A 10,492-nucleotide genomic window follows, 5' to 3' on the forward strand; every position below is an offset into this window, starting at 1 on the left:
CACTCGCTTTATTAAAGGGCACAATGGAGATTGACAGCGTCGCCCCGAGTCCTCGGGTGATATTCATGTCACTGCAAAAATAATGTACTTTTCCAAGGGGAAAAATGATTGACATTAATGCACAAAATGATTGACATTAATGCACAAAATGATTAATAATGCAGAATTAATGCAGAAAAATGCAGAATTAATGCAGAATTAATGCATTTGTAATCATTTTGTGAAATAAATGTAATCATTTTTCACCTCGGAAGAATACATTATGTTCGCAGTGTGTGTTGTGTGATGCCTCATTTTGGATGATGCTCTCATCAAAGATGAACAAAGATCATATTGACACATTCATCTACACTGCCACCTTGAAAACCCCCCTTCAGCCTTAGCCTATATAGAACAATATATGTAAGAATATCAGAAAAATAAAGAAACTGCAGAATGAATCAAGTTTTTAAGAATACAAATATGTGATGTGGTCTATGATGATATGAAAATCAAGATATAGATTGTAAATTGATCTGAAAGTGATTTTTGAAGCAATCGAATTTTGTTTTTTTACAACAAGGATGATGATGGTTTGATGTTGATAAAATGTTTAATTGAGTTCTAGATCTCTTTTAGTTTGGTTTCGATAAATCAAAGCTTGAAAAAGGATTAAGAAATCAATCGAAAGTTGAAAGACTGCACTACAGAACATAAGTAAAAAGAAAGAATCAAGTTTCAGATTTCTTGAGATCTGAAATGGAAAGTCATCAAAGCTAAAGAAAAGGATAAGTGACTTACCATACTTTGAATTGAAGACTATTGTTGGGTTGAAGAAAAAAGTATATGGTTTTGAAGCCGTCTCCTACTAACCAACCTAATAAGACAGATGTTCGAAATCCTACGAGTGATTTACGTTGATAATTGGTGATGAGTTGTGGGATAGGTAACTATGTGAAAGAGGTTATGGATCATGTTAGTAGTAAACTTATGAAAGAATCAAGCGAACCGAAATGGAGTGATGAAAGCTTTAACTCACCGTACTTTCCAAACCTAAGGCAATATAACCAGTAGTCTCAACATACCAACGATAGTTGTGTAAAATCAAAAAGAAGATCACGTGGACGAGGACCAAGACTGCAAGGAATTCACAGTGTAATCCAAACGAACTCCAATTCCAAAGATTACAACAATACTTGGTTCGAATCGATTCTTGGGATGATGAACTTGAGATAGGTTCTGGCATCTCTTCTGCGGTTGAGGCTAGATTACTGATGCCAATCGGACTTGGAAGGTCTTCTGGTATCGATTCATTTCGTATAAGTGATTGTTGTTCTAATGATGGAGATCCTAAATTGTTTTCTCTAGATCTTGATCTCGATGTTGTTGTTGTTGGAGATGGATTAGTTGCATATCTTAGACAAATTTGAAGTAATCCAAGTTGTGCTAAAATCATTAAGATTGATTGAATTAATAATCCAATTTCAAATCTTTCTCCTAACCAATAAAAGATTCTTGTAATATTAGAGATTCTATAAACTTGTAAAATTTTGATGTTTTCAAAAAAGAAATTTTCATTAGTTTCAAATCAAACCAAAAAAACAACTTTTTAAAGTTTTTGAACGGAATAAAGTAAAAAAAATTACACGCACAAAAGTACACCACAGATTTCTCTGGAGAATCCATCTGAATTACGTTTTTTGAGTATAGAAACTACATAATGATTCAAACCAAAACTTTTAGTTTTTCTTATATAGGTTTGTTTTTCAGATTAAAGAAAAGTAAAAAGTTTAACAAACCGTATTGATCTAAATAAACCAGAGGTGGACCTATGGCTGATGGACCAACGCGACAGATATTTATAAGCTTGGGCAGAGAATAATTAAGTAGAAGAGTAAAACGACTCACCCATCCCACAGCTTGCTAGGGTATTGAGCCAAGTCATTTTTTTGGTTTAGTTCTTGTGAAGTTTGATAAATTGATGAGTGAGCTGAATGAGCTGAATGCGTGGTTAAGATTCAGAGGTGGTAATAGATGACGTTATGGATGCTTCAGCAGTTTCCCTAAAATGTTAAGTCGTTCTTAATCTTGACACCGAAGGTCGGGATCCGAGAATCCTTCGGATAATGGCCCTTTGCTTTGGAGGCTGTGTTGCTGTTGCCAAGCTTTATTAGCTTAAAACTTGATTGGCAAAATGTTATGTTGGGAATGTCTGATAGTACATCATGATTGATCAAGCTTTAAAACAATATCACCATCACCAATTTTTTAAGTATTTCCAGATAAGATTAGTGAAGAATTGAAAGACTTGCAGTGAATTGTCCATCTCACCCTTTGAAATTTTTTCATTATATTCTTGTACCATTCTACATATATATTTGAACCCTCTCATTGATAATGATCATTTCAAGTTCACTGGAATTCAGAGGTATTGATAAATTGTTGTTTGGATTTGAAATCTTATCAGATGAAAGTTTTTTTGGCAATGACAATGGCAATGGAATGTATGAAGAGCCATGATTTGGATACATTTCTCAACATTTTATTTTTGCAAATATAAAAGGAGTGTCATTGATGTGGCATGAGGATCTTAATGAGTAATTCTCTGTGTGAACTCTGGGCCTTCCAACTGTGAATGAGTTTGGTAAACTCCAGAATGGTAAAGAAACAAACTCTTGGTTTGCTGCACCACAATGAGATTTCAGGGAAAAAACCCCTTCTTTGTTGAAATAGGAAGTGATGAACTGATTGGATTGATTATGAGTTAAACTGTTGGATTTAGAAGTTTAGGAATCTCACCATGATTGGATTGAGAATAGAGGTCAAGAGGAGAGCTTTAGATCCAAAGATTCAACTCTATGGTCATTCCTTTAAAATCAGGTGAGGTCAAGTTTAGATACCTCATGCATACTTATCATCGAAGTTGTTCTACTTGGAATGCAACACTTGGAATGTATTTTTTCTATCAGGGATTGCTCAAGTTGGTAGGGTTTGGAATTTCTCAAGGGTTTATAAGGGTCACTACATCAGAAGGTTCATTGTGATAGATATTTATTTACATATAGAGATCAGTTTAGATTGATTTGATGAATAGCTTGGATTATCACCATTTTAGCATTCATTGAAAGGAGAATAGAATGAGAATTGAGAAGTTGATTGGATGGCATTGGTAGTGGTAGAATGAAATGAAATTGAATGATATTTTAGACTATTTTAGACTAATTAGCAAGCTGAATATGTATGAGTAGTGAAAATTAACTGTTTTTTTCTTTCATGAACCTTTTGATTTTCCCATTGAGAAATGATAGTCTTGACTCGTCTGAAGTGAAGTTTCAAGTGAATTATCAACGACTTCAGTCTTACACTCTTTCTTAATCTCATAATCAAACAAACTTCAACTTCAACTGAAGATCTTCAATCAATCAATCATGACACCTTCCTCCATATCTGCTGCTGCTACTACTGCTACGGCTACTGCTACGGCTACTTCAACTCCATCTTCACCATATGAAAGAAGAAATTCAAATCAACTCATTGAAAATCTAACACCTAAATCTAGACCGATCTCTCAACATAATACTCGAATCCCATTTCCTGCACCTCGTCCTTCACCTGTTTCATCAAATCGTCATAACACTTCAAATTCAATCTCAACTTCTACTGCTTCTTTATCTCAACCTATCTCAGATCTCACTCTCACCTCAGATTCAACAAACTCTCAAGAAGGTATTCATGATCTCTTTCAAATCAATTCATTCACTTTCTCTTGTTGACTAACTTTTCTCACTTTCTTTTTTTATCTTTCAAAGTCAATATGCTTAAAGAACAACTTGCAAAACTTCAAGCTGAATTACGTTTAGCCAAAGGAAAATCTTCAAATCAAGATTCAAATCATTCTTCAAGTAGGACTCATACACCTTCTACTTTAAAACGTACTCATCATTCTCAATCATCTCATATGTCAACTTCTAATTCATCTCAAACTCTTACACCTTCACCTCGTCATAAACTATCTTCTCGTTCTCAAAGTCCTCGAAAACGTGCTAGTAGTCATACTATCGACCAAACCGAAGAAGGACTTTCCATTCGACTTGTAACGGCTCCTGGTCTGGTTCAACCTTCTGGAGCGTTCTTGAATCCTGATTCTGGCTTTCCTACTTCTGATAGTGGTTATATTAAAGATGAAAGAGGGAATTGGGTACCACTTCAACCCAATCATTCAACTCAAGATGATCTGAAAACTAGTCAAAACTCTAGTACTTCTTCATCTACCAATCCTAATCATCAAACACTTGAAGATGTTCGAGGGCTTAGTAGGATACCTATCAGTGCTGTTTCGATGGGTAGGGTCTTAGCGGGTGATACAGCAGGTCGGATCACGACTGAAGATGATGAAAACACATCAGAATATACGTCAGAAGGACCACATGAAAAACCTGAAACGGATCTCGAATCATCTCATGTCACTTCACCATCTAATCCTGTACCTAGAAGACGAGTGAACCGTAGGATTCCTTCTTTACAAACATTAGATGAATCAGGAGGAGGTCCGGTATGTCTTTCACCTGGACGTGAATCACGTTCGTCTGTTGGATCTACGACAGATCATAGACCTACAAACCAAACCTCAAGTTCAAGTCGACAATCACGAGGCAACCCGTTTTTCGGATCAGGAGGAGGTCGAGATCGAGGAGCGATGATTCATCATTCTTCACATGGCACTGATAAGAATGGAGGTAATACAGGAAGGGTGATTACGAATTTACAATCTGATTTACTTTATGCTAGAACAGCTTTAGATCAATCTAAATCACAACTTAGATTATCACAAAGAACGGTAGAAAGTTTAACGAGACAAACAGAAGATTTAAAAGAATCGATGTCAAGGTTAAGATTAGAGAATGAAGGCTTGAGTAAGATGTTAGCTAGAAAGGAAAGAACGGTATCTGAACTCATGGAACGAATTAAGAAATCGGAATCTGAATTGAGTACTTTGAAAGTAGAAAAAAAAGAAATTGATTCGAGTATGAAGAAAATGACGAAAGAGACTGAAGAGGTTTTGAAAGAATCTATTAGAAGAAGAGATCGTGCTGAGGTTCAATATGAAGCAGTTAAATCCGGTGTTAAATCTCTTTCGGATGGTTGGAAAAGAGATGTGATTGGATTGAAATCAGATATGAACAAATTAGAAGAAAAACATAGAAAAGAATTAGAAGAATCTAGATTGAAGTATAATACATGTTTGTGTTTCTTTTTTGAAGTTCACTTTGATCATGAAAAAAGAGTTCTCGTTCCAAAGCTAATGATTGTTTTTTCTTGGAAATAGTGGCTAAATTACATGCATCACGTTCAGGTGCATTATCATCATTAGAATCTACATTGAATTCATTACAATCTACGAAAGAAACGATTTTGAATACATATTCGATTGAACTTAAAAGCTTACAAACCAATTTAGAAACCGATCAACAAGAGAATCAAAAATCGTTAATGATGACCCAAGAAGTCATAGATGAATGTGCTAGGTTTAAAAGAATGTTGAGAGATTATCATGGTTGAAAAGATAACCTTGACCCCCCTCCCCCTCACTCGAAGAAAAGAAATGGTGGATGAAATAATGGAAAAAAAGATATGAAAAATGATGAACTTTTTTTTTTGGTTTTTTTGGGTGTTTTGTAATAAACAATCTTTTTTTGTTGTATAAAAAAACAATTAAAAATATGTTTTTTCTGTTTTTTTTTGGGGGGGGGGGAGGGGCTTGATACAATTCAATTTAATCTTTTTTTTTTGCTTTTCATTTTGATTGCATTATAGTTTTTTTTTTTTACTTTTTTTTTTTTTTGAAAAGTTTTATCTTTAAAATTTAATTAATCAATCAAAAGAAACAAAAAATTAATAAATAAAAGTATAGATTTTTTCTTTCATTCCTTGACTTTTTTTGTTTGTTTGTTTCAAAACGGGGTTTTTTCTTTTTCTTTTATTGATTGATTTGATGATGATGATGATGAAAGATTATAATGTTTTTAATTTTGATTAGATATGTCCTATCATATGTTTTGGATTACATAGAGAAACAAAGATTGAATGATGATGATGAAATAAGCTTAGGGCGCGTTCACTTAAGGAATTTCGGACCAGAAATCACATTCTGTAAATTTTTTAATGCAAAAATGTAACATGCCCCACCAAATAGACATTTTAAATTTTGCAGAATGTGATTTCTCACCAGAATTTGCTTAAGTGAACGCGCCCTTAGAGTTACTAGCAAGATTTTAATAGATCATAGTTTTAGATTTGTTCTTCTTTTGGGGTTTTTACTTTGGTTTGAATTATTCTTGAATTTTATGTGATGATATAGAAGGTTAAAGGAAATGAAAAATTAATATATATATATGGGTTGATGATTGTTACTTAGTTTGAAACTTTATAATTTGATTTGGTTGTGACCACTTTCATCTTTGGAATTGATGAAGTTGATGAGAGAAAGCAAACAAGATGTATGTATCAAAGTAGGTCAAAGTAATTTGGTGGTAATTGACAAGTTCAAAGTGAATCCAAATACATGATCAACTGAAGTTTATCTTGATCATATATTGTATCTTGTAAAGACTTTTGGAAGCATGAAATCTATATTTTATGTGTATACCAACTGTTACTAAATGACTTTGTGTGGTAAACAGATTACAAGAAGACAATCATTGACATTTCTGATTTCCTCAAGTTGAGTCACACAAGTTGTAAAAGATTGTCTTTTGAAATGGACGCAGGCTGAGAAGTTTCAAACAGAAAATTCTCAGGTTGCATAGGTTTTGTGGCTTTAAACAACAAGAATTGATCAACTGAGGACAGAGAGATTAGAGGATGACAAAATGTCACTCAAAGGTCTGGTATGTCAATTCCCAGCTCATAGAAAAGACTTTAAAGATGAATCATTTTTTTCTCAAGTCAAATTCCTTGTGTTCAGAGTCTTATTGATGCCATGGAATAAATACATAAGTAGACGAGGAAAAGAGATGACATGTTTTTGAAGTAGCACAGCAAAGTAGATACATAGAGGAACAAGTTTGGCTTCAAGTCATCATCAGACAAGTATTGTTGGGTTGATGATCTCTTTGAAGTCTTTTGTTGCACATGTGGAGATTTCAAACAAGAAAACTTTAGACAGAATTCGTAGTTAGTTCAACATTCACACCTTAACGTGATGACTTGAATGTGACTTGGTAAGAATCATTCACCCAATGTGTTGCACAACCTATGGGTTGCAAATCCCACATTCTGCAAGAGCACCAAAATTCTCTCGTTAATGCTAATGACGTAAAAATCTTATAGTGTTTTGGATTGGACTTACTGATGTATGCGATTTTCTCTGGTGTCGAGCTGCAGTGAAAGGTTTGATCTTTGAGGTTAGTACAACCTGAAAAAATCGAACCACATGCCAAGGTCAATAAAAGGCTGAAGTGTGCTATCTATGACGGCTACGCACTAAACGTTCGAGTATCATCCTCCCACATGTAATCTTTACACGATTGTTGGCTGGAATTCTGATTGCTTGAGTCCTCCAACACACATTTGTCAATATTGACCCATTGGTTTTCTAGATTTACCGAATGTTCAATCATAAGTTTTCAGTTTTCTTATGAGGACTAATAAGTTATACTCTTCTTGAAGATACTTACTGCCACTGTAACAACTGTTCACCTGACAAGCGTGTTGGGTGTCTGCAGAATCACCAGACTGGCAAGCTTTGAAAGTCAGAAGAGACAGAATCAGTTAACACTGTTTGATGAAATATCGTTCAAAAATGGAAAAGGAACAAAATCCAAGTGCCAATTACAGGTGAAACCACCATCATTGCCTCCATATGCGTAACGACAATCGACCGAGATCGAGTTTGCAAATGTGCACAGAAAAAATGTAGAGAGTAACACAAGAACCTTGAGAACCGAATGGTGAAACATGTTGGTAAAAAAAAGTGAGAAAGAAGAACGATGGCGGAGTTGATGTAAAGATCAAGAGGTGTACGATAATTTATGAGGGTGGAAATCAGAGACAAATGAGGTTCGCGTTTTATTCTCGTGAATGAGGACGTCTTTCGTCCATCAACCGGAAAAACGAAGTGGAGCGCTTGTTTAGCCTCCTGATTTCATGATCAATTATGAAGCCGTTGACAAAAGAAATTCAAAGAATATTTCTGGCTTTGTGCGAGGTCAAGTGGACAAGTGACTGTGCAAGTGTGGACTGGTCATCAAATGGCTGAACGATTTTTCCTTCAAGCATGTTATCTAAGGAGATGAAGGGTTAAACTTCTACCCAATGCGGAGAACAGGAAACGAAATCTTTCAATTCTCCGGACCATCCGCAAGAAATAAATCAAAATCTGGATATGGAAGAAGGTGAAACTGGTCAGCTGCTTCTTTAACTCAACAAAGCCCTCTCCGCGCGAGCTTGTCCGGAAAAGCCAAATTTCCTTCCTGAATCACAGTGTCCGGCAAAAGTGTGCCAGATGTACGGCGAGCTCTAAACTTAACCGTCAATGTGATTTTTTTAAGTGGATTGGGATTTATTGCATAGAACAAGTTAAAACAGTATGAACTAGTTCACCTTGGAGAAAACAGCCATCTAGTTGGAGCAAAGGATGTTGTTGTCACTTGATGTTGAGATTTGTTCATTTTTTCAAAAAATCATCCAGTGTGCATAGGGTATCTATTTGTCATTCACACCAATGTGCAAGCACACCCCAATTTGGGAATTTGGTGGATATGTTTGTTGAGAAGAACAACAACAATAGTTGAGTTTTCATTAAAACTGTCTTGACGGTAGTATCCGCCAAACTCTGCAACAAGCTTTAACAGTACACTGTTTCTGATGTTTTTCAATCGAGCCGAGTTACGTGAGCATTTATCAGCTGGTGTTTTTGAATTTATCTTTTTCATCTCGTGACAACTCGCCCTTTGCTCTGCGGCCAATCCCCTTGGTCCCGGTCCTGTAGATATGAATGGAAATGTACAAAGTGTTTAGTTTTGAAGATGAATTTTGCAAGAGGTGGAAAAGCCTTGGGAATGCCAAGTAAACTGATTGAGTTGTTCCATTTCAGTTTGATGTTTTCTTCTTTTAGACTATTTCTCATAGCTTTGCAAGCCTTTGAGAATTTCCTGCAATATAGTAAAAAATGGTGAGTATTTTCCTTTATCCCACATGTATCACATAAAGGAGAAGGAGTTGGATTTTGTTTAAACAAGTGTTTATTAAGTGGGCTATGTGCCGTCCTTGATTGGAAAATGGCTGCGGTGGAACCTCTTTTGAGTTCTTCTAAAACTTTCATTATTAGTGTTTGGTTAGCTCTGTATGGTTTGTTACCTGGTTTAAAAGGGAAAAGTTTAACATTGATGTATCCCAGACGCATGGCGAGAGCAATTCAGCTCTACAGAAATTTTGAGAGCATTTGAAGGGTTGCGTGTTATGATCCCACTTCACGGATCATGGGATGTCACAACACGTGACAGGCACAGACCAGATCTCACTATACTAGAGTCCCTGTTGTACATTGCTTTGATCCTCACGCTACAATACTCATACCAAGCTAGAAAGTCCTTCTCCTCTGTCCCACGTCCCCAGACCCCGTAGCCAGTCATAACATTGCGGAGGCAGAGAGCCGGCTAAGACCTTGCCCCTTCCCCAAAGTTTTGGGACTCCCAAAGTCAAACCCCCCTGGGACGGGGAACGGGGAAACCCAGGGATTCCCCAAATCAATCTTGAACAATCAAAGTCCAATGGGTCTTTGAACGACTCCTTTGTCATCCATCTGTGGAGAACTGCCAATCTGATAACTAAAAGAAAAAAGTGCAATAGGGGGTTTCAAGTTAAAGATTTTTACGTATTTTTACGCTACAACAACTTACCCGTTGTTGTAAACTATGCGTAAATTTTTGAAGCGGGACACCTTTTTAGGTGTCCCGAATTAAAAATACCTTGGTTTTATGCATAATTTTTTTACGAAGAACTTGTCTGAATTCGTAAATTTTGTGCAAAAAATAAACAAACTTGAAACCTCCTAATATCCTTTTGATATCATTCCCAAAGACTTTATAATTCACAAACACTACAACACTGAAGTAAATTTCTCTTTGTAGCTATAATAAAGGGTGCATTTAAGTGACCAGGTACTATTAAAATAAGTTCATGATAATAAACAAAATGGTAATGTTGTAAATGATAAAGAAAAAATTGGGGACAACAACACCCCAAATCCTCCATTTGATAATACATAACACCAATACAATGATTAACAACTTCAAAAACCAACAACATCCCTCAAAATCTAACAAAATCCCTCTGATGTAACCTTATGATGTCATTATTATTGATGTGTGACGTGATTCTGTGAAATTGATGAATTTATATTCAAAAATGATGAATAGATCTTCTTATGATGAATACAGGTGATTTTTTCCTAAGATCCATAGCTGAAAACCATTTTTAGAATTACAATCTTTTTGTAAAGTTGTCCATTTTT

The 10,492-nt window shown here is 35.5% G+C and overlaps 3 protein-coding genes across 3 annotated transcripts; 1 reads left to right on the forward strand and 2 right to left on the reverse strand.

The window, feature by feature from the left end:
- Nucleotides 1–313: 313 nt before the first annotated feature.
- MELLADRAFT_74774 (uncharacterized protein) lies at nt 314–1,971 on the reverse strand (the record flags this gene model as incomplete). Its single annotated transcript, XM_007409888.1, has 6 exons — nt 314–683; nt 781–929; nt 1,019–1,511; nt 1,632–1,692; nt 1,779–1,814; nt 1,888–1,971. The coding sequence occupies 6 exons, from the start codon at nt 1,922–1,924 to the stop codon at nt 593–595; spliced, it is 867 nt and encodes a 288-aa protein (XP_007409950.1).
- A 1,436-nt stretch (nt 1,972–3,407) lies between these two features.
- On the forward strand, nt 3,408–5,538 carry MELLADRAFT_62960 (uncharacterized protein; the record flags this gene model as incomplete). Its single annotated transcript, XM_007409677.1, has 3 exons — nt 3,408–3,705; nt 3,789–5,219; nt 5,306–5,538. 3 exons carry the CDS (start codon nt 3,408–3,410, stop codon nt 5,536–5,538), a joined length of 1,962 nt encoding a protein of 653 aa, XP_007409739.1.
- A 1,693-nt stretch (nt 5,539–7,231) lies between these two features.
- Nucleotides 7,232–7,937, reverse strand: MELLADRAFT_123841 (uncharacterized protein; the record flags this gene model as incomplete). Its single annotated transcript, XM_007409887.1, has 5 exons — nt 7,232–7,254; nt 7,328–7,393; nt 7,463–7,573; nt 7,656–7,721; nt 7,814–7,937. 5 exons carry the CDS (start codon nt 7,935–7,937, stop codon nt 7,232–7,234), a joined length of 390 nt encoding a protein of 129 aa, XP_007409949.1.
- Nucleotides 7,938–10,492: the final 2,555 nt, after the last annotated feature.

Source organism: Melampsora larici-populina (assembly GCF_000204055.1).
Source record: "Melampsora larici-populina 98AG31 unplaced genomic scaffold MELLAscaffold_17, whole genome shotgun sequence".
Taxonomy (NCBI): Eukaryota; Fungi; Basidiomycota; class Pucciniomycetes; order Pucciniales; family Melampsoraceae; genus Melampsora; species Melampsora laricis-populina.